At 57.7% G+C, this 23462-nt stretch overlaps 1 protein-coding gene across 1 annotated transcript in view; it reads left to right on the top strand.

The window, feature by feature from the left end:
* PKP1 (plakophilin 1) overlaps window positions 1–21828 on the top strand; it is a 44656-nt gene extending 22828 nt beyond the window's left edge. The window contains exons 3-14 of the mRNA XM_056110740.1: window positions 4523–4917; window positions 7622–7766; window positions 8366–8573; window positions 9665–9842; window positions 11092–11206; window positions 12348–12503; window positions 13668–13844; window positions 14565–14718; window positions 15995–16181; window positions 16826–16910; window positions 19181–19284; window positions 21670–21828. Coding sequence (XP_055966715.1) covers window positions 4523–4917; window positions 7622–7766; window positions 8366–8573; window positions 9665–9842; window positions 11092–11206; window positions 12348–12503; window positions 13668–13844; window positions 14565–14718; window positions 15995–16181; window positions 16826–16910; window positions 19181–19255 — 1875 coding nt within the window. The 3' untranslated portion in view covers window positions 19256–19284; window positions 21670–21828. The remainder of the gene's footprint in view (window positions 1–4522; window positions 4918–7621; window positions 7767–8365; window positions 8574–9664; window positions 9843–11091; window positions 11207–12347; window positions 12504–13667; window positions 13845–14564; window positions 14719–15994; window positions 16182–16825; window positions 16911–19180; window positions 19285–21669) is intronic.
* The last annotated feature ends 1634 nt before the right edge of the window (window positions 21829–23462 follow it).

Raw genomic sequence — 23462 nt, 5'->3', positions numbered from 1 at the left:
TTGTGGAAATGGACCCAGTGAGCACTGTGGACATTGTGTTGTGGAAATGAACCCCGTGAGCACTGCGGACTGAGCGCAGGGCAGGGAGAGCAGGCATAGCACGGGAGAGCCAGTTCGGCAGGCCCCACCTTCCTGGCTGAAGCTGATTTTCCCAATGGGCTAATAGCTGGGGACACAGATGAGCTTTTCATCTTGGCCTGCACATGCCAGGCGCCCAGGAGCCTGGCCACTGGGGTCTGGACAGCGGAGCGGCAACAGCTCTTGGGGCTTGGCCCAAGCTGCTAGCCAGGTCACGGAGGACGGGGGGCTCCCCGGAACATCAGGGATGGACCCACGCCCCTGCCTCCTGGCTGTTCACCTGGTCGACAGTGGCACCCCAGTGCCCACCGGCGGCTGAATCAGTGCTAATTCCCAAGGCAGTTATACCTGCCCTTCTGCTGAGTCCTGGCTGCGGGCCCAGCCCCATTCCTGGCCTGAGAAAGAATATCTGTGCCCTGGCGAGCTGGGGAAACACCGAAACCAGCATTAGCAGCTGCAGCCCAGAGGCCCAGAGGCCACTGGATGAGGGAGGGCCACTCATCTGGGGGCAGCTGAGCGAAGGCTTTGGGGGCTTGAGAGGCTCGCCAAGGGCCTTGGAGGCACTGTACGGTTGGAGAGGAGATGGGCAAGGGGAGCTCCCGGGATGGCCAGAGACTGAGAGGCGACGCGGGCGGTGGTCACACATCAAGGTGTGGAGGGGCGGGTGGAGATGAGTGGATAGGCAGGGCGGGGCGGGTAGCATGGGCACACTGCTGGCTCCCAAGGAAGACCTGGGCTAATGAGAGCTTTGTCTGAGCAAGGTCAAGGCGACCACACCACTCACTAGGCAGGCAAGCACCAGAGCCTGGAGGCTGGGCGGGGGCCTGGCAGGGCCCTGGACCGGGCCCTGTGGAGCAAATGAGCGTCTGTGCATCAGCCTGGAAAGGGAGGAGTCGAGAGGATTCTCAAGGAGGGGCAGAAGGATGCCATCTTCCTGTCCAGTCCATGAGAGTAGGCAAACTGGAGACCGTCCCGGTCAGGCCTCTGCAAGGGGAAACTAGTTCTTGGAGGCTCTGGGACTTGGGCTCCTGGACTCTGGCCTGGTCGCCTTCAGATATCTGTGTCTGCACCTCAGAATGAGAAGCTTGGCCTTGGAGAGCATCCAGATGGGAGCTAGGGGTGGGCATGGGGGCAGATCTGGGGGGTCTCTAACTAGAGAGGTGAAACCCCACACTTCTCCAGGTAGGAGAGGAAGCAGGGAAGCAGATGGGTGGGCTCCAAGCCCGGAGTCCCTTGTAGAGGAGGAGGCAAGGACTCCTTGCTCAGAGCAGCAACCCTGGCCCATCATGAAATTGGCTTCTAAATAGTCCTTCTGGTCTCTGGAAGAGAGAAAGTGTCTATCCAGACAGAGCCCAGGCCTCCCTGCTTGCTGTCCAGTCCAGCCCAGCTGCTGCTTGAGCCTGGCCTGTTCCCAGACGAGATTCCAGAGTCTGGAATGTTCCATCCCTGGGTCATCCCACCCGAAGCCAAAGTTTCCCAGGGAAGCACGGACAGCCAGACAAGGCCGTGTGTGTCTCGCTGTCTTTGTATTCAAAGCAGAGTGCACTGCCAGCTGATGTTATCTGAGAGTGGGTGTGTGCTGGGCCCTGGCTTGGCAGCTGGCTCCCCCACCTGCTCTGGGCACCTGTGCGCATGCCCGCAACTGCCGGCCCAGGGCCTGGGGAGCTGAGAGGTGAGAAAGAGGGGGACTTCTTGTTCATCACATGACAAGGAGGCGTTCTTGGCCTGCAGGGCTTAAGAACCAGGGCTTCTGAAACTGCACTGTCTGAACAACCTCTAGATGAAGACTCATTCTCCCCCAAGAACTGATGGTACCCCTGGAAACACACACCCCAAATTCTGTCACAGAGCCAGGCTTCACTTGGGGCACCTTCCTTATAGTCCACACTTCTCAGGACTCTGAGAGAGCTCACTCTTCTCTTGAGGCCTGTTCTAGAACAGGGAGGAAACCCCAGGGGGCTCTGAGCCCCGGTATGCCCCGCCTTTCATTTTCTCTCCTAACTTCTTCATGGACCAATTTGTGAGTATGGCCCAGGTGACGGAGAGCCCTCAGCCTGGTCCTACAGCCAAGCAGATGATCCCAGAGGGATCAGAGAGTCAGAGCCAACCCCATGGGCAGACACTCCCGTCAGGTTCTCTCTGTCCTACACAGAGACCGGCACTGACTCCCTGCAACCTGGCCAGGGCTCAGGCCAGACCCTCTGGCTTCTGAGTCTGGTCTGTCTTCTGGACCCCCCAGATCCCTCTGTGGGGAATCTCTGTCCAGGGAGCCAAGGCTGGAGCCGCCGTCTCAGCCCTGAGAACGCAAAGGGGCAGGGTCACAGGCCTGGGCAGTGGCTGTGCCTGGAGGGGACTTCAGCCCAGGTTGAGACCTGGTGACAGCGTCATGGGCGAGCCTGGGAGGCCGGTCTCAGCCCTCACACCATGGCCCCCAGCAGCTGGGACACAGGGTGCGGTTCCCAGGAATGGGTGATGCCACCCGGGTGTGGCTGGCGGGGGCAGGGCTGCTGGGAAATGCAGTCCCACGGGATGTCCCTGCCTCTGTGCCATGCCTCCCCCAAACACACACACGGAGGCAACCTTGGTGACTGCTGCCCTGCAGAGCACACAGGGATGCACCTACCCACAGCCCACATGGAGACACACTCACTCATGCAGAGAGACGGTCATACTCACCGAGTCACACTGCCACACATAGACACACACAGAAACAGTCACACAGAGACACACATAGAGACAGTTACACAGAACACACATAGAGACACACAGAGACAGTCACACACAATCACACATGGTCACACAGACACACATAGAGACACACATAGAGCCAGTCACACACAGAGTCACACAGACACACAGAAACAGTCACACAGAGCACACAGACACACACAGAGATAATTGCACACAGTCATACAGAGACACACCTAGAGACAGTCACACACAGTCATACACAGAGTCACACAGAGAGTCATACACAGAGTCATATAGAGACACACACAGTGACACACATAGTCATATAAAGATACACACACAAAGACAGCCACACACACACTTACACACAGACAGACACAGTCACACATTGAAATACACATAGAAACAATGACACACAGCCAGATACAGCCACACTAGACACACACACAGAGACAGTCACAGTCATACAGAGTCACACAGAGACACACACAGAGACAGTGACATAGTCACATAAAGACACACAAACAGTCACACACAGTTACACAACACAGAGATGTACACACACAGAATCACATACAGAGGTGTGCACACACTCACCCACACAGTGCCACTGAGACAGGCCCACCCCCTCAGCATCCACACTCAGATTCACACAGTCACACCACTCACACACATTTGGTGGCCAGCCAGCCTCTGGGCAGTGGTGCTTGGCCCCAGCGAAGGTGAGCCCCGAGTCGGCTTTATCAAGCTCAGTGTTGCTCCTCGGGTCCATGGGCAAGTCAGAGCAGGCCGCGGCCACGCCCGGGAGAGCTGGGCCCGCTCGGGCAGCGCCCTCTCAGCCGGCCTCCCAGCTGTGCCGACACAGCCCTCACAGGAGGACACTTTCCTGCTGAGCTGACTCCCCCCACCCACTTCGAGCCTGACAGTAAAGCCAGGTGGCCGCCCAGAGCCCCACCCTGTGGTCTCCTGGTACCGTCCCCTTGTAAGCCAGCACCGCACAAAGAAGGCCTGGGACACAGCTCTCCCCCTGCTGTCAAGGGGCTCCCCTCTGGGACACCCATTCCTGCTTGTGGGGGTGAGCTTTGGCGTTTCCCAGGGGAATAAGTGCTGACAGTCCCACCCGCTGCCTACAAGGGACCCGCTGACAGGCCATGGCATGGACTGCACGGCCTGGACAGGGTTAGCTCAGCTTTGTCTATCCATCTCAAATGACCATACCGAAGTCCCTCTCTCTGGACTTCGAATTTCCCCCCCAATGTCTCCCTTCCTCCCAGAAAGGTCCACATGGACATCGGCCAGTGTCCCACAGGCAGAAACCCATATCCATGGTTGTCCAGCTCCCATACATCTCACAGGACTACGAATCTTTGTCACTTTAGTTTTGCTTGAGGGTACTCAGGGGTCACTCCCAACTCGTTACTCAGGAATCACTCCCAGATCAGGGGACCATGCAGTGCTAAGAATCGAACCTAGGATCTCACGAGTGCCAGGCAGTGCTCCAGCCCTGAGCCATGCCTCTGGCCGCAGTAGCACGGATCTTCCTGGCTCCTGTGCCAACTGTGAAGTTTCGTGTTGAAAGGGGCGGCCACTGGCTGAGCTGACTCTGTAATCCATTCTGGCAACACCCCCTGGCTTCAAACATCCTCTCCCGGGTGCCCACTGAGGTTCCGGCACTGCAGGGCCTGGGGGCAGGGGTGGGGGTCCTGGATCCCTGGCCCGTAGCCCTGAACGAGCCTCCCCTCGTTCTCGACAGATCTACAACGGGACCCTCAAGCGTGAGACTGACAACAGGCGCTTCAGCTCCTACAGCCAGATGGAGAACTGGGGTCGGCACTACCCCCGCGGCGGCTGCAACACCACGGGCGCGGGCAGCGACATCTGCTTCTTGCAGAAGATCAAGGCTAGCCGCAGTGAGCCTGACCTCTACTGCGACCCTCGGGGCACCCTGCACAAGGGCACCCTGAGCAGCAAGGGCCACAAGACCACCCAGAACCGCTACAGCTTCTACAGCACCTGCAGCGGCCAGAAGGCCGTCAAGAAGTGTCCCGGTCGCCCGCCGTCCTGTACGTCCAAACAAGACCCTGTGTATGTGCCGCCCCTCACCTGCAACAAGGACCTGTCCTTCGGCCATTCCAGGGCCAGCTCCAAGTGAGTCCCGGCGGGCAGGTGGGAACAGGTGGACGGCAGGGGTCTGCGCTCCCCCTGGTGGGGGTGACGTGGCTTCTGTCCCCAGGGGTTCCCTGTCCCTGCTGGCCTTCTGGGCCCAGGGTTTCCCAACCTCTCAGTGTCCAGGGGAGGTAGAAGCCAAATGCCAGACCGGAGAGATGGCAGGGAGGGGTCAGGCACTTCTCTGCCTGGTGGCTGCTTTAGCTGCATCCTGGGTTCAATCCCTGGCACTGCAGCGGGTCCTCCGAGATCAGCCAGGAGTGACTCCTGAGCACAGAGCCAGGAGGAAGCCCTGGGCACGGCCAGGTGTGGCCCCCCAAACCGGGAAGTTTCAAAGGGCGCTGATTAGGAACAGAGAAGGAGCCTTAGGGAAGGGTGATTTGAGGGATTGAGTTCACCATGTGTGTCTTTCTGGCCAGCAGCCTCAGCCGGGTGGGCATTGGGGGGCACTGTTCTCTGGCCGCTCAGAGTTTCTTGCTCAGACGCACTGGGAGGGGCAGTGTCAGGCTGTGGGAGTCCCCCACCCCCACTCACATCCCCGCCAGCTCTGGCTCACGCTGCCGAGTGCCCACAGCCAGGGCTGCCAGCTTGGGGCAAGCTCAGGGGAGTGAAGGAGATAGCCTGGGACCCCTATAAAGGGGTGCTTGTGTGGGAAGACTTGGGGCCACTGTGTTGAGGGGCCTCAGGCCTCATTTCCTGGATGCTGTGTGCCCCAGGGCCCTCCCAGCTGTCCTTTATCACCGCCTCACGGCCATTGCTATCTGGAAGTGACCAGCACCTCTCCTGGGTCCTGCCCTGGGCCAAACCCTCCTGGGCAGGCGGAGCGTCAGGCATGAGCAGCAGGCAAGCATAGGTCTGGCTGGTCGGCCTCTCTTCATCCCTGTCCTCTGCGATCCTCAAAGCCCCTTTCAGAAGGCGTAGGATTCCCCAGGAGAAAGCAAGGCACAGAGAAGTTAAGGCATCTGCCCAAGGCCACACAGTTGAGGTATTGTGCAGACTCCTCCCTACTCAGCCCCATTCTCTAGTGGCGCCTGATGGCCAGAGAGTGCTGGGACTCATGGACTGGTTTGAGAAGAAACTTCTCTCCCTGGATTCTATTGAGGGCAGTCCTTGGTCCAGGCTGGAGACAGTGGGAGGTCAGGAGCGGGGAGGGGTGGGGAGTGAGTGGCCACCAAGAGGTGGCATTTGACTGGCAGGTATGAGGTGACGTGGTCTTAGTGTGAAGTGGGAAATAGGGTTTTTCCCAGAAGTGGGAAGCCACAGATGTTTATTGAGCACCTACTTTGACAGGAGAAGAGGCCAATACAGAAGCAGGGAGCTCACCCCAAAATGTCAGGCGAGTTTCTTGTGGGGTGGCCTGGGTGATACAGGCAGGTAGAATATCAGCCTGTAGGGCCACCCCGCAGGAGCAAGGTGCGTGTCCTGAAGGGACAAGTCCTTCCCAGGCGGGCTCACAGATGTGGGGCCACAGCTGGACCCAAGGGTAGTGGGGGACAGAGCTCAGGCACAGACTGAGCCCCAAGGAAGAAGATAAAAGGAGTACTGGATGAGCAGACCCAACCAGGTTGGGAAGGGGGTAAGGAGCTGGGAGTGTACTTGCCTTGCATGCAGCCAACCTGGATTCGATCCCTGGCATCCCAGGAGAACCACCAGGAATAATTGCCTGAGTGCAGAGCCAGGAGTAACCCCTGAGCATTGCCAAGTATGGCCCAAAAACAAAAAGAAGGAGAAACATGATGCTTTTAGTTTTGTGGTTCAAACAAAAGCTGATTCTGTCATGTCAGGAGTCGAACCCGTGTGCTGGGCTATGAGCTAAGCAGTTTGAACTTTAACCTGCAGCACAGAGAAGCCACCAATGGGGAAAGCATGATCAGGGGATGGCCATTCTGGCCAGTGGGTCCAATGCTGAATGGAGGGCCCTGGAGAAGAGCCAGCATGGGGACACTGGCCAGAGTGCTGTGGGTAGAGAGCATGGGATGGAAGGAAGGAGGAGGGAAAGTTTTTGTGCGAGAAGAACTTGCCTGAGGAAAGCAGGGAGCAAAAAGAAGGATTAGGTGAACTCGGGAATGAGGGTAGGAGACGAAGGGGGGTGAAGTGGGTGATAGAGAGAAGATGACTGGGTGTACAGAGGGATGAAGGGAGAAGATGAATGGGGAGAGGGAGGAGAAAAGGGCAGATGGATGATGGATGGAGGGATGATCTGGATGGAGGGAGGGGAGTTGAACTGATGGATGGTAAATGTGGGTGGGAAGAAAGACAGACAGATGAGGACGGATAGAGGGATGGAGGGGGGATTGATGGTGGATAGCAGGAGGAAGGGAAGATGGACAGATGCATGAAGGGACAGAGGGATAGAAGGAAGACGGGTGGTGGAGGGAGGGAGGAAGATGGTGTAAGAAAGGCTCATAGCCCACCTCCTGCATCTCCCCGTCCCAGCAGAGTCATGGGAGACCCCACAGCAGCCCCTCGGGGTAGAGTCCTGGTCCTTCTCTGTGCAGAGACCCACTTTCTTGGCATGAACCCCTGATCAGAATGCCTTCTGAGCCACGTTTACTGTGCGCTGAACCTTTCCCTGGTGCTCGGGTGTTCTCCATGGGGGTCAGAGCTGCCCCAGTCCCTCAGGCCTGTAAGGGGGACCCCCAGCCTCCCCCCCCCCAATGGAACACAGCTCCACCCTCCCTGGCAGGATCTGCAGTGAGGACATCGAGTGTAGCGGGCTGACCATCCCCAAGGCCGTGCAGTACCTGAGCGCTCAGGACGAGAAGTACCAGGCCATCGGGGCCTACTACATCCAGCACACCTGCTTCCAGGACGAGTCTGCCAAGCAGCAGGTAACGGGGCCCTGGGCACACGGCAGTAAGATTCAGGGGGCCATGGCCGCTGCCTGGAGTGAGGGGGGTGTGCTCACTGGAGCACACTGGTCAGATGTGATTCTCCTTAGGAACACGAAAGATGGAACCCCCCCCCAAAGGAAATAACTGCCCCCCACCTCCCACACTCACCCAGCCATCCTCTCTCAGTCTCTCTGAATTATGATCCTTCCTCTGACCAGGCCCCTGTGCCAGAAAACGGCTGGAGGGGAGAGGACACCTGTGTGCCTGGTGGGGAGAGGACACCTGTAAGACTCGGCTCAGTCAGAGGGGAAGTGCCCAGGGTACATTTGTATCAAACATCACTGGCCACAGGAGAAAGGGCTCCTGGGGCAGTCTGTGCCCACACATGTGTAGGCCCATTTCCCTCACACCCAGAGGAGAGATGCGGGGCTCAAGGGCACCAGCGTCCAGCCCGGGCCCAATGTCTGTCCTGGCTTGTCCGACCTTCCAACCGCTTGCTTCCAAATGACATCCGTGTTTCTGCGCCCACCGTGGACGTGGGTCTGGGAAAGGCACTCGGCGTAGCTCCCCTGACGGCATGTCGCCCTGTCCCGAAGGTCTACCAGCTGGGAGGCATCTGCAAGCTCGTGGACCTGCTCCGCAGCCCCAACCAGAACGTGCAGCAGGCCGCGGCGGGGGCCCTGCGCAACCTGGTGTTCCGCAGCTCTGCCAACAAGCTGGAGACGCGCCGGCAGAACGGCATCCGCGAGGCCGTTGGCCTCCTGAGGAGAACCGGGTGCACGGAGATCCAGAAACAGCTGACCGGTAGGGAGCCACGCCACGAGGAGCCTGGCCACGGAATCCAGGCCATGGGGAGCCTGTCCATGGGGAGCCCAGCCACAGGGAGCCAGGCCACAGGGAGTCAGAACATAGGAAGCCATCTGCAGCCCAGCGGGTGTCTCATGACCATCTCTCCAGGCAGGGTTCAGGAACCAGGTGCAGATGTGCCTTCAGGTTAATGTCCAGGACCCCACTCCTTCCTGTCCCGGCACTGACTTTGAATTAGTTGGTGACATCTAGGTGGTGACCCTGGGCATTGTGCACACTTGGCCCAGGGATCAAGGCCCCTGTAAGGAGAGAGGACAAATGTGCTGGCATCCGTTAGCCCAGCAGCCTCTGGCCCTGTGGCCTTCAGGTTACAGTTATGGGGGAGAGGCAGGGCTGATGGGTCTATGAAAATATACTAACTCCTTGGGGTGGGCACCACGACTGCCACAGAGGTGAAGACCAGAGTCTTAGACAAAGGAACAGACAAGTTTTCTAGAACCACTTTCAAATGCAAGACAGAATAGTAGAGCAGCCAAATCTATAGTACTGAGGGCCAGGCACTTGCCTTGCAGGGCTGATGCCTGAGTGTCAGTAGTAAGTCCTGAGCATAGCCGGGCATGCATTCCCCCTGCCCCACTGCCCTCCAAAAAAAAAAGTCAGAACAGTAGAAGCTTCTGCATGCTGATGTCTACAGGAAAAGCACTGAACACTTCATTTTTTTCAGGCCTCACCCCGCAGTGTTCAGGACTTACCCGTCTCTGACTTGGGGGACCATATGGGGTGCCGGGGATCAAACATGGGTCCTCTGCAAATGCCTTATCCGCTGTACTATCGCTCCAGCCCCATGTTGCAATGGTTTGTGGTCGTTGCCCACGTAGATGACCGGGAGCTGGTCTGAGAGCTCTAGAACAGGGCCGGGCCTGAGGAGCTGCCATCCCATCCATGGAGACGCTGAGAACAGGGGCAGGCAGCAGACAGAGCATAGCTGGGCTGCAGATTGGGTGGAGCGAGAGTGGCAGGGGCCAGAGCCGGGTGGGCTCGCATCCCCAGGCTCTCTCCGAGCCCCGTGTGTCACTGTCCCGCCACAGGGCTGCTCTGGAACCTGTCTTCCACGGATGAGCTGAAGGAGGAGCTCATCTCAGACGCTCTGCCCGTCCTGGCCGACCGCGTCATCATCCCCTTCTCCGGCTGGTGTGACGGCAACAGCAATGTGTCCCGGGAGGTGGTAGACCCCGAGGTCTTCTTCAATGCCACAGGCTGCTTGAGGTGAGGAGTGGGGACAGACCCGGGGTCTTCTGGCTGCAGACCCTTTCCCAGGCAGAGTCCCTCAGGGAAACTGTGTCACAGCGGAGAAGGAAGCTTACCAGGAAATCTACAAGCAGGCACCGCCATGTGCAGGGGCCTGACCCCAGCTCTGAAGGAGGCTCATGCCCCTACCTTCTCCCCGGAGGGGTCTCCGCAGGCTTGGTTAGGAATCTAAGAGGGTCTAACTCTCCAACCTGGGTATCAATTGCTTCCCCTGCTCCACCCCCCAAAGTTAATTTCTTGTACGATCTTGAAGAGCTTGTCTCCCCATGAGTCACTTCCCGCTGTGATGCTAAAACCCATTTGCTGCGTTCATTGGCATGAAGATGGCACTGCTTCGCCCAAACTTTCCCGAGTCCCATAGCAGGGTGGGGCAGGGCCCCTGGGCGGCTGCAGGGAGGTTTACAAGCAGGGGACTCTAAAAGGATTTGTCTTCCCCCATCTCCTGAGAACCCCCAGAATGGGGTGGGCACTGGTATGTGCTTCTGTGTCTCAACTTGTGCTCCTCTATGCCAGCCGCCAGCCTCCAGCATGTAGAGAGGCGGAGAGGCAGGAGATGAAAAGGCGGGTAATTAAGGACTTCACAGGGGCTCCTGGCCGCTGGGAGAGACACACCCCACCTGCTAGGTCGGCAGAGGGGTCCAGGCTGCTGAGAATGAGCCTCTGCCCCGCAAAGACAGCTCCCAGGAGGAGGGGCATCTGATCCCCACCCAGTCCCCTTCCTGCCTCTGCTGCCCAAGTTCAGCCCCTGTGTCAGCGCTGCTGCCTTTTTTCTGCCTAGAGCGTCCAGCTCAATACGCGCCCCCTAGTGGCAGGATGCACACCTGCCGCGCGTTCAATCCTGAGCTCCTGCCTGGCACCCGAGGGAAAAAGGAGACCCGCCGGGCTTTCCCAGGGCCAGTGGAATTGACTGATTTTCTCTCCTTCCCTTTTAAAATAACTTCTTTACTCATTTTTTTCTCCTCCCACAACCTCCAATCTTCACTCTTCTCCTCCACTCCCCCCACTGTCTCCCACTTCCTTCCCTCCACCTGCTCCCTCCTCTGCCCCTGCCTGCACCCCTTCCCCCTGTCTTCCTCCCTGTACCCCCATTTCTCTCCCCTCCCTCCACATACCACCTTCTGTCCCTCTCCCTCTTGCACGCTCATTTCCTGTACCTCTGCTTCGGGCCCTCATTCCCCCACCCCACGCCCCCACCAACCCACCCCAGGAACCTGAGCTCAGCTGACATGGGTCGCCAGACCATGCGGAACTACACGGGGCTCATCGACTCTTTGGTGGCCTATGTCCAGAACTGCGTGGCTGCCAGCCGCTGTGATGACAAGGTGAGGGTGTCTCCAGGTGACCCCAGCTGTGTGCATAGTCCCCGCCAGGGTCCTGATCCTGAGCTTCTCTCTGGCCTCTTGTTCCTGATGTTCTTCTCACCCAGACTCCACCAGGCTAGTCAGCACTTTCTGGAAGCCCTTGAGCATGGTCTGGTGCCAGGGTCAGAGCCAGGAGGAGGGTCTGTGGGGTTGGGGGTGTTCTGAGCTGCAGCCCTGTGGCAGCAGGTGCCCAGGGTGGCATGGAGGACTGTTCCATGGTCCTGCCTTCTCTGGACTCAGGAACACATGGGACAGAGAATGTACAAAGCATCTCAGGAGGAGGTGGGCCAGGCGATTCCAGAAGGACCAGGGCTCTGCTGACCATTATGGGCATCACAGTAAGCCCCTGGCAGGGGCCTTCTATGTCCTCCTCCCTCCACTGGCAGTGACAGCAGGACCTCCGGAGGGAGCCTTGGGATTGCTCATTCTGGGGCCCTCTACACTCGGGGAGCCCAGGCCCTCCAGCCCAGCAGTGTCAGGAGTCCTGAGCTATCTGCTGGCCAACTCTCACCTACGGGTTCACATGAGACAAATGGCCACACATGGGGACAGCAGCCTTGTGAAGTGGGGAGGAGGGTGCCACATCTCCATCCATATGATGGGGCTGGTTAGCATCTCCCTGGGGGGGGAGGGGAGGGTGCACCTGGGCAAAGGGAAGGGGGAAGGGTAGGTACTGTAGGGACCGAGGAACTCTCACCCTCATGTCAGGTGGTCTTAAAGGCGTTTAGGATGGGCCAAGTGAGCTAGTGACCCCATCTGTTGTGGCCACTGTCTGCTGTGTCCCAGGTCCCAGGAAGGTCCTCTCTATGGCTCATCATCCCACTGCAGTAGGTAACTGCATCACCTACTGCATCACCAACTGCATCACACCCCACGTGATGAGGTTGATCCAGCTATAAGCCAATGGCAGGACAGGACAGATACCCAGCAAGACCCAGGGTCTGTGGCTGGGAGCCGTATGTCCCACAGGGGGCTTCTCCCTCTGCTCATCTCTCGGGGCAGCTGAGGGGCCTGCCTGCCTCCCCCCACCCCAAGCCAGGGCAGGAGTGGGGAGCCTGTGGCACTAAGAAGAGGCTCACACCGCACCCTGCTCGGCCCACAGTCCGTGGAGAACTGCATGTGTATCCTGCACAACCTCTCCTACCGCCTGGACGCAGAGGTGCCCACCCGCTACCGCCAACTGGAGTACAACGCCCGCAACGCCTACACGGAGAAGTCATCCACTGGTTGCTTCAGCAACAAGAGCGACAAGATGATGGTAAGGGCCGTGGACTGGTGTCCATCTGTCTGTGCCTGGGCAGAGCCAGAGCCCGCTTCCCACCAAGCAGCCCATGGAGCCTCCCTCCTCACCCTCGCTGTCCAGCCCTAGGGGTGGTGCCCGTAGCAGCCTGTGCCCTGAGACCATCCTGCACCCTGAGAACTAGGGCTGGGAGCTCCTATCTTGTACTCAGAGGGGTTCTGTGCTCCTGGGGGAGCTCAGAGCACCCCAGAAATCAAAGCACCAGCCCTCTGCAGGCCCTAATCTCTGTTGCTGCACATTGCTCGAGGGTCCTCTTCTTCAGCCTCATCCCTGAGGACTTGCGGGGCAGCCAGAACCCTAGTGCTCCCATGGCCTGGCTCCCACTGCCTGCTGAGCCCCTGGTATGTCCCAGGAGCCAGAAAGAAGCCTTCCAGGCTTTCTCCATGCCCACAGGGGCCAGAGCCTGGACAGCCCAACAGTCCAGAGTGGCTCAAGACCAGAATCTGGTTCCAGGAAGGAAGAATGTTTCCCCAAGGGGAATGAGCCCCCAACATTGCCTTGGGGCTTGGGCAGACTGGTGCAGAGCACACACCTGGAGACTCCACTCTCTCTGGCTTCCCTGGAGACAGGTTGTTGCAAGTCACTAGCCCTTGGGACCAGGGCAATGGTATAGTTTAGGGCATTTGCCTTGAGCATGGTTGGCCCCGGGTTTTCTTTTTCTTTTTCTTTTAACTTTTTGGGTCACACTCAGCGATGCACAGGGGTTATTCCTGGTTCATGCACTCAGGAATTACTCCTGACCGTGCTCGGGGGACCATATGGGATGCTGGGAATCGAACCCGGGTCGGGCCATGTGCAAGGCAAACACCCTACCCTCTGTGCTATCGCTCCAGCCCCAGTTGGCCCCGGGTTTGATTCCTGGCATCCCATTACTCCCCGAGCACCACCAGGAGTAATTCCTGAGTGCAGAGCCAGGAGTAACCCCTAAGCATTGCCAGGCGTGGCACAAAAAGCCAAAAAGAAAGTCAAGAACCCAAACCCTCATCCTTGGAACTGACAGGAGCAATGGCAGCGAAGGGGGCGTGGCAGCCCTCGTGGCCCCGCCCCTAGCCACGCCCATCCGGGGCCCTGCTCCCTAGTGCAGTGGGGTTCCTGTCTTCACCGAGCTCCCTTTGTCCTCAGAACAACAACTACGATTGCCCCCTCCCGGAGGAAGAGACCAACCCCAAGGGCAGCAGCTGGCTGTACCACTCGGACGCCATCCGCACCTACCTGAACCTGATGGGCAAGAGTAAGAAGGACGCCACCCTGGAGGCCTGCGCCGGTGCCCTGCAGAACCTCACGGCCAGCAAGGGACTGGTGAGGGCCCCCCCTGCCCACATCTGTCTGCGCCCTAGGGGCCCCTGAGCTCCCTGATTCCAGGCCCCCTACTGCCCTCTGGTTCTGACAGGCTGAGGGTGCCAAGGGGGCAATTCCCTCATTTGTGGAAGGAGCAAATAGAGTTGGGTGTATTGAGAAGCTGGAGAGATGTAGGGGCCAAGTACAGATTGGGGGACAGGGCAAATGGGGTGCAGCTATCTGGGGCCTCTTTGGGCCATGGTCCACTGAACCTCACCTACTTACTCAAAAGAGACGGGGCCGAGAGGTAACGAAGTTAGAAAAGCATCTTGCCCACAGTGAGGAGTGGGCTGGGGGTCTCAGAGAGCTCGAAGCCCACCTAGATCAGGCTATAATCAGTAGTCAGAGGCCAGGTGAGCTGCCCCATCCCAGCCACCCTGCACGGGCTCTCTCGGTGAACGCCAGCCTCTCTGATTTGCACACACTCCATTGGTCCCTGCAGAGCACAGGAGGGGAGGGTGGCCAGTGCTGGGGGCAGGGATGGGGACCAGAAAGGGTGCTTTGTCACTGCCCTGTTTGGTGGTTGCTGTGTTCACATGGACTGAGTTTTTGTCTGTCTCTGCCAGTGTAGCATGATAAGGGGAAGGTTTGGGGGACTCTGTTCAGGAACATTTGCTCCTGTCCCTCCAGCCTTAGTGTCCTATAACCAGACTCGGGCCTCACTGGGATCTTCTCCCACAGATGTCCAGCGGCATGAGCCAGCTGATCGGGCTGAAGGAGAAGGGCTTGCCCCAGATCGCCCGCCTCCTGCAGTCTGGCAATGCCGATGTGGTGCGGTCGGGCGCCTCCCTGCTGAGCAACATGTCCCGGCACCCCGTGCTGCATAGAGTGATGGGTGAGTGGCCATCTCAGCCTCCCGCTAGGCAGGGCTCAGCAGATGCAGCCTTCTGCACGCACGCACACACACACACACATCCCCAATACACACTCAGCACACACACAGAGACACACAGACATACACAGATGCACATGCATATGCACAGAAACACAAGCATACAAAGAGAGACACACAGAGAGACACATCGACACACACGCAGAGCACACTCATACACACAGGGACACATAGACACACACTCACGACATATATACACACAAAGACACCCACAGCACACTCATACACACAGAAAGACACACAGACACACACACTCTCAGTACACACATACACACACAGACATACACACAGCACACTCATACTCACAGAGAGAGACACACAGACATGTTGGAGTCTTCTCCTGGTCTCTGTTCAGCGTGCTCCCTCATCCAGTAAGGGGCCAGTCCTCAGTGTCCTGAGGACAGGGCCAGGCTTCCCTCGCCTGCAAAGAGAGGGATCCAAGGAAAAGAGCAAACCTATGCCACCGCCTCCACCACAAACGAGAAGTAAGAAATGAGCACACGAGCACGGTGGAGGTCTTATCAAGCAGTTCTAATTTATTGAGCAAACAGCAAAGCTTATATAGGCTTGAGCATTCATGGGGAGTCACGTAGTCACAGTGGTCAGAACAAACATGCATTTCATCTCAATTCTATAGATAGGATTACATTGTTTCATTATAGCTCTATAGATAGGATTACTTCTTCCTTTGTGATCATAATGGATAGGCTGTCACCCGCACATCTGCCAGACTCATCTTGTGCCATGTCCTGTCCCATGGCAGCATTACAGGATAGTGAATATACATTGCAACAGGCTTCACTTCAAAGCAGACCAATAAGGGCTTTTCTCCCAACACAGACACATACACACACTCAGCACAGCATACATACACCCCAACACACACACATTCAACACACACATACACACACAGATACACAGACACACACTTAGCACACACATACACACAGACACAAACACACTCTTTCTATAGTGGCAGAGCACCCTCTAACCCCTTCTGGGGGCGGTTGGACTCCAGGAGGGAGGTTGGACTGAGAGATGGTGATTATGGAGGGTCTCCTGGGAGGGGGCAGGTCCCACCCAAGGCCCAGAGCACGAACTTGGGGCTCAATCAGAACCTTTCAGGGCTTCTCTGAGTGGACCCTGGCCTAGGCAAGCCAGGCAGGGCCCCAGACCGGAGACCTCAGCTGTGTTCCTGACCTGCCATCTCCCTCCCCAGGGAACCAGGTGTTCCCAGAGGTGACCCGGCTCCTCACCAGCCACACTGGCAACACCAGCAGCTCGGAAGACATCCTGTCCTCGGCTTGCTACACCGTGAGGAACCTGATGGCATCGCAGCCACAGGTGGCCAAGCAGCATTTCTCCAGCAGCATGATCAATAACGTCCTCAACCTGTGCCGCAGCAGGTGGGCGGGACCCGGGTGGGGCTGGTGGGCGGGGCCAGTGATTGTGGGCAGGACCTGTGAGTATTGGGCGGGGCCAGTGCTTGTGGGCGGGACCTTGAGTGGTGGGCGGGGCCAGTGAGTAGTGAGCAAGGATAGTGAGTCCCCGTCTTTGTGAGGGGTGGGGCGGATCTTGCGGCGCATCCACTGCGGCTCCTCTTGCCCCCAGCTCCAGCAAATGGGGAGCGAGGAGCAGGGCCTAGAGTCGCGCTGGGAAGCCAGTATGGGAAGGCTAGAGCAGAGAGGTTCTAGAAGTCCTTAGAGTGGGGGAGGGGGCGGCGGGGCGACTACGGGGCCACAACCAGGGCCTCCCAGCAGAGACAGCCACAGCACAGGGAGCCATGGAGGGCTGTGGAGTCCTGGGGGGGGGGGGGGCCGCAGGAGCCAGGGACAACAGACCCACCGGGACGAGTTCACTGTGCACCTTCAGCTCTTTCTTCCCAGGACAAGGATGGGTGGGGTGCTCGTGGGTGAGCTTTCCCTGTCCTCGCACCCCTAAGTGGCTGGGGCTCTGCCTCCAAGTCTCCCCGAGTCTCTGGGGGTGAGGGGGCAGCAGGCAAGCAGAGGCTCTCCTGCGAGTCTCACCGCATGCACGCTCCTGCCCACAGTGCCTCGCCCAAGGCTGCCGAAGCTGCCCGACTCCTCCTGTCTGACATGTGGTCCAGCAAGGAGCTGCAGGGGCTCCTCAGACAGGTAAGGGCCTCCAATGACCCCTGAGCCCAGTGATCCAGAGAACAGCCCCGGGTTTGCATTGGCCTCAGGGAGCAACAGAGGTCCTGAGGGAAGGTTTCAGGGTGAGAGCAACCCAGGCTTCACCACATGCGAGGTTGTGTATGTGTGTGTGTGTGGGGGGGGAGGTATTCTGCATATCTACCCGAGGGATGGGGGGACCACACTGGACTCCTGTCCTAACCTGTCCTAGTCCCCTCAGGTCCTGTTCTAGAGACCCCATCTGTTTCCCATAAGACCCCCCAGAGTGTGAATGAAGTGAGGGCCATGGCATGGGACCTGGGGAAAGTGGCTCAGTTCCCAGGGCTCTGAGCAATATAGGGGAGGACATGGAGATTGAGCAACAGGGTGACCTCTGGAGCACTGCTGGTGCAGCCAGGGAGCACCATGGAGCCTTTGGGGGCGCAGGGAAGGAAGGAGCGGGTCACGGAGGCTCCGATTTGCCTCTGCATGGCCCAGAGAGACAGAAGACAAAACAAGAGCCAGACAGAGAGGGCGCATGCTCCAGAAGAGAGCAGCTCCGCAGGGAGAGGGGTAAGGGAGGGCAGCACACCTCTGGCAGTCAGGGATCCCCTGCAGTAAGAGAAGACTGGGAAGTGCCTGGAGGTCACTGTCAAGACAGCCCAGGGTGACTTGGTGGGACAGAGACTTGGGGCACACCAGGGAGGGAGGAGGGCGAGCTTCCTTGAACTATTCCGGGATTCAGCTAACCCCCTGGTGTGGGCAGAGGCATCCCCCGTCTAAGACTCCCTGTGCAGTGCTGCAGGGAGGCTGAGCCCCCACTGTGGGTGGCCACTCCATTCAGAAGCATCGACGGCACCCTGCCTTCCATTGGGGTGTTCCAGCCATAGTGAGGTGGGTCACATGCCTCCATCCACCCTACACGCAGGAGCCAAGCCCCAGCTGGACCTGGGCCTGGACAGGACCCCGCAGGAGTGGGCTCTCTGCTCAGCCCTTTCCACCCCAAACTGAGCCCTACAAGCCCAAGCTCCATGCTGACTGCCAGGGCCCTCCTGTTCCCACAGACAGGGAGAACTCACAGGTTCTCAGAGCTCCACAGGGATCCCAAGGGTCTCCTCTCAGGGCCCCTGCATACCTGCAACTGTTCTCATTCACTTTAAGGCACTTAGTGAGACCCTGCTCCAGGAAATAAGAGGATCCAGACTGCAGATGAGCTCAGGGCCCGAACTTAACTCACAGCATGGCATGGCCCCCAAGTACTGCTTGCGGTGGACTTGGGGACTCCCAGGCACTAAGTGGTCTTGCCAGCACTATTAGGCCGAGAAATCCTGGGAGTGGTCTTAAGAGTGAGCCCAGCCCCCCAACACTGTTGAGAGGGGCTCCTGTTAAAGAAGGAAAAGGAAGGGAAGGATGGAGGGAGGGAGAAGAAGGAGGGAAGGAGAGAGGAACTGCTACAGGACAGGAAGGATGTACCAGGAGAGGAAGGAAGGAGGGAAGAAGAAGAGGAATGGAGGGGAGGGAAGGGAGAGGGAGGGAGGGAAGGAAGGAAGGAAGGAAGGAAGGAAGGAAGGAAGGAAGGAAAGAAGGAAGGAAGGATGGGGGAAGGAAGGATGGAGAAGGAGAGAGGGAAGGAAGGAGGGGAAGGGAGGGAGGGAGGAGGAAGGAAGAAAGGGAGGAGAAGTAATAGATGAATGGAGAAGAGAGGAGGGAGAAGGGAGGAGAGGGAAAGGAGAAAGAGAGGAAGGCAGGGAGGGAGGGAGGAACTGAGGAAGAGAAGAGGGAGGACGAGAGGAGGGCGAGAAGGAAGCGGGAGGAGAGCGGGAACTAGACTGGCCTCTCAAAGCCCAGGAGCTAGTGGGCTGCGGGTGGGGACACAGTGGGCACCCAGCAGCCTGCAGGCCACTCCAGCCATGTCCTGGGGTTTGAGAATCATGGGCATGATCTGCCGGTGAGGGACTATTGTCAGTTATAAAAAGAGGTGGGGGAGCAGTCAGGGAGTAGAGGGAGATCTTTTCTTATCTGACTCGAGGGGGGGGCGTGGTTCTGCTTCATGAACAATGGGCCCAGCTCGGATGCCCCTCAGCTGACCAGGTTTCAGCCGTGCCGGTAAGAAGGGGCAGCGGCCGCAGCCATGGGGGGCTTCCCACTCGCCGCTTGTCTGCAGGCACACTCAGCTACTAGCATGTCCGTGGGGCCAGGGTGGTGCTCTGGGGCAGCCGTGGGGCCCACTGTCGCCCCCCGACCTGCTGTGCAACTGACGCTTCCCCCTGCAGCAAGGTCTCGACCGGAGCATGCTGGGACCCTTGACCGGGGCCAACAGTCTCAGGAACTTCACCTCCCGATTCTAAGAAGAGGTTCCAGGCACGTTTGCTTGCAGGTGAGACTACACACACGTGTGCGTGCACACACACACACACACACACACACACACACACACACACACACACACAGCCAGGGCATCTGGGATATTTGCAACAACCTCATCTGGTTCCAGAGGGAGGACCCCTTGGTTCTCCCGGAGGACTGAAAAGCAGCTTCTGGCCTGAGAGGCAGACTGGCTTGGGGTGACACGAGGCCTGGGAGCAGCCATGGACACTGGCTGGGGCTCCAGGTGCTGTCCTGCTGCAGGACAGGAGGGATGTGCCATGTTCGGTTAGCATCAGCAGGCCAAGGTTTGGGCAGGACCACACAGTCCAGCTCTCGAGGTTGCACATTGCACTAACCTGCCTAGACCACAGTGTGAGGCCAGCCTGGACTTGGGCCTGTGGCCATCTAGGTGAGGAACTCCACAGCTCATCAGAAAGAGAGAAATCTTTACTTCCTGGAAAAATGGTCTTGATTTACAATTGGGTTCGAGAAAATGATCTCTCAATATAACATTGAAGAGGAATTTGAATTGCTCTGGCCCCTTCCAATTAGAAGTTTCGTGATCAACTCAGAAAAGTTGTACTGGCCTTGGCATGGAGTTTTTTAGACTCTGTTATCTGCAGTCACTGGCTGTGGCTGACAGTCTGGCTCCTCCAGGGAAGAAACTGCAGACACGCAATAGTAGCACATTGAGAGAATTCCCTGAAAGTGAAAGTCCCTGGCACTTCCTGTCAACTGTCAATGCAACTGTTGTTTACTGTGATTCCCACACTGCTGCTTCCTGAAAATTTAGGGGAGACTTCCAGACACTAAGAATGTTCATTGTATTGTTGCGTTTCTTATATTTTGCTTTATTTTTCTACAAAAGCAACACCTACCACCATCCAGGGCTCCATCCTACATCCTTGCTCCCAACCCTTGCTTGTAGAGACTGTTTATAGGGGCCAGAGCAGGGCAGAGCAGGACAGCAGGGTGGACACTTGCCTTGGACGCAGATGGCCGGGGTTTGATCCCTGGTACCCTGTGTGATCCCCTGAGCCCACCAGGAGTGATCCTGAGCACAGCCTGGTATGGCCCCAAAACCAAACCAAACTCCAAAATGCACCCATCTCTGTGGCTGCACAGTGTAGACTAGCTTTTTTTCCAGCTAGTGATCCTCGGTGCCCAGACTGAGCACTCAGCTTAGTAACAAAGGAGGCTCACAAGCCTTAGCTTTTGCTAAATTCTCCCAGGATCTGACTCCCGGACCCAAGCCCAACAATTTTGTCAAAGCAGTTGTGAAGTAGGGTCCAGAATTTTATTTAGGGGGATTTGGGCCATACCCAATGGTACTCAGGGATCCTGGCGGTCCCTGGGGGAGCTGAGGTGCCAGGGATCAAACCCGGGTTAACCATGTGCAAGGCAAGGCCTTACTCCCTGTTCTATCTCCCCAGCCTGGGGAAAGTACATTTATTTGATGTGGGTAAATTGGATGCCCAGGGCTTACTCCTGGCTCTGCATTCAGGGATTATTCCTGGCAATGCTCAGGGAGTATATGAGATGCTAGGAATTGAACCTGGGTCAGCCACATGCAAGGCAAGTGCCCTATGCGCTGTACTGTCTATCCGGCCCCTGGAAAGTGCCTTTTTAAACAAGTCTCCAAAATAATTCATATATAGGAAAGACAGGGCCACAATTTGATAATCAACCTGGACATCATCAAGCCTGGACTCTGTAGAGACAGGGTCACGTGGTTCATCTGCAGATAGCCGAGATGAGACCTTGTGGGTGAAAGAGACTTCTCTGCATGCCCATCTGAATCCACTGGGTTCCGGAGCACAGCCCAGGAGCTCAGTCCTGTGCCAGGCTCCATGTTGGGGGCACAGGGTGGGCATGGCGGTGAGGAGACACAGAAGACAAGCTTCTGAATTCATGGGAACTCCTCTTGGAAGGTGCCTGGGGCAGCCTGAAAGCCAGGTCAGGCTGAGTCCATGATTGTTAGGATGTGTGTTCTAGGGTCAAGAAACTGGCATGAGGGTTTGATTGACAGCACCACACATGATCCTCCATGCACCACCAGAACCAGCCCCTGAGCACCCCCAGGTGTGGCCCCCAAACATAAAATAAAACCAAAGATGTGTGTCCTGAGAGATAGTACAGCAGGCGGGGCACTTGCCTCCTGTATGCAGCCGACTGGGGTTTGATACCCAGTACCCCAGATGTTCCTCCGAGCCCCTCTGGGAGTGATTCTTGAGCACAAAGTTAGGAGCAAGCCCTGAATACTGCTGGGTGTGGCCCCAAATAAACGAAAAGGTGTTAGTTCTGGAGGTGGGAAAGGGGCAAAGGTATTGGCCAGGCTCCTAGGAGCAGCCATATCTTCCTAAAAGTGCTCACTGAAGGATTTCTCCTTTTCTAGAAATAACACCGTCCCCTGGAGGGCCCTCGGGCCTCACTGGAGGAGTTTTTGTGTCAACCCTGTGCAGTATTTGGAGAATTCAAATGCACCCAGAGCAACGCTGAAGACTGTGGATGATGGAAATATTTTTAGATTCTATTTTTTTTCCTTAGTGGGAACTGGCAGGCGATGGGGGCTGGGAGGGTGAGTGGGGGGTGGGGGGGAACTTTCTTGAGTTAGAGGGGCTTGTGTCTGATGTCAGTACTTCTTTCGCTGAGAACTGGTAAATATATGTGTGCGTGTGTGCGTGCGTGTGACGTGAGTGTGAGGACGTGTGCACGTGTGTGTGGAGCACCTGAGGGCAGCAGCTCGCCACAGCTCATGGGACAGGGCAGGTGGGACTGGCGGGCCCCCCTCCCCACCTTTCCTATTCCCGGGAAATTACAGCGAATCTTTTTCTTAGCTACCCATAGATGCCAAGTATTGTGGGCTGCTGGCCACCTCCTCCCTGAGTCCTCGTGGGAGAAGGAGTTCCAGACGCCCAGGCAGCAGGCAGCCTTGGCCTTCAGAGGCACACCTGCTGGAAAGGAGGTGGGCATGGGGCTGAGCTTCAGTGTATCTCTTTGGAAACAGCTGTCTGATAAAGCCCCCTCCCCGCAGTGCCAAGTGGAGGGAGGCTGGCAGGCAGCGGGGAGCAGGGGATGGTGGGTCCTCTGAAAGGGGACAGTCTGGCCGGCTTTGCTAGATCACGTCAGTCCTAGGGTGGGACTCACCAGCCTCCGAAGTTCCCGTCAGAGCAGCTCAGGCTGGAAAGCACCTGTCTGCACGGCGTGTGTCGGACTCCTGGGCACTGAGGAATGAGGCAAATGAAAGCCAAAGCCATCTGGCTCAACTGTCCCCTGCCCGTCTTCCCCGGGGACCCAGGCGGTGCTGGCGGGGCCTGCTCCAGCTCCCAGTGGGACAGCTAAGGCCATTTGGATAATCAGGTCAATACGCCCCCCCCCATCAATATAACCTGCAGAGACTTGGGGAAGGGGTTCGGGTAGTCGGGGCGGGCACTGTCAGCCTTGGGCACCCACAAGACCACACACAGTCAGAGGTCATGCCCATTGTCCGCTGATGTGGGCTTGTGCAGTGGCCACAGACACAGAACTTGCTTCTTCTCCAAGAGTGTTTGGAGACCCCATCTGTGCCAGTGGGGTCTGCCCCCCCCCCACTCACTCACGTCCCATGACCTCTGTCCTTGTAGGGCCTCCTTCTGAAGGAAACTGGGCACCTGGGGACACGGGGACTCAGGCCGTGGGCTCAGGGGCCCCACCAAAATCTGTCCCATCTTATCAGGGCAAGAGGGAATAGTGGCAACAAGGGAGTGGGTGACACGGGGGCAGGGTGTCCCCTGCCTTGGAACCAGGACAGTCACTAGTGGAGGGGTCAAGAGTAGGAATAAGTAGGGGGCATCATTTCTTTGTATCTGATGCAGGGTGCAGACCCCCCAAAAAATACACCAATTTGGTACCCTCTGGGAAAAGATGCAGCCCTGCTTTCTCCCTGCCCTGACCCCCAAGCTCCTCCATAAGCCCACCTGGCCACAGCTCCCCACACTTCTCCTGGGGACTGGGAAGGGGGAGACGCTGTCTTGTCCACCTCAAGACCTGACTGAGAGGGGAAGGGGCCAGGACAGCCCGGGCAGGACTTCAGGGTGAGCTGGGGAGGGGCGCCCTCATTCCCTAACTGTACCACCCACTCACTCCCTAATGTACAAGAACCTCGAGCTGGCCAGGCCCAGACTCCGTGCGGGATACACTATGTATTTG

The sequence above is a fragment of the Sorex fumeus genome, unplaced genomic scaffold, assembly GCF_029834395.1.
Source record: "Sorex fumeus unplaced genomic scaffold, SorFum_2.1 ptg000010l, whole genome shotgun sequence".
Lineage (NCBI taxonomy): Eukaryota > Metazoa > Chordata > Mammalia > Eulipotyphla > Soricidae > Sorex > Sorex fumeus.
The sequence above is the reverse complement of the archived record's forward strand: the minus strand, read 5'-3'. Positions and strand labels throughout refer to the sequence as shown.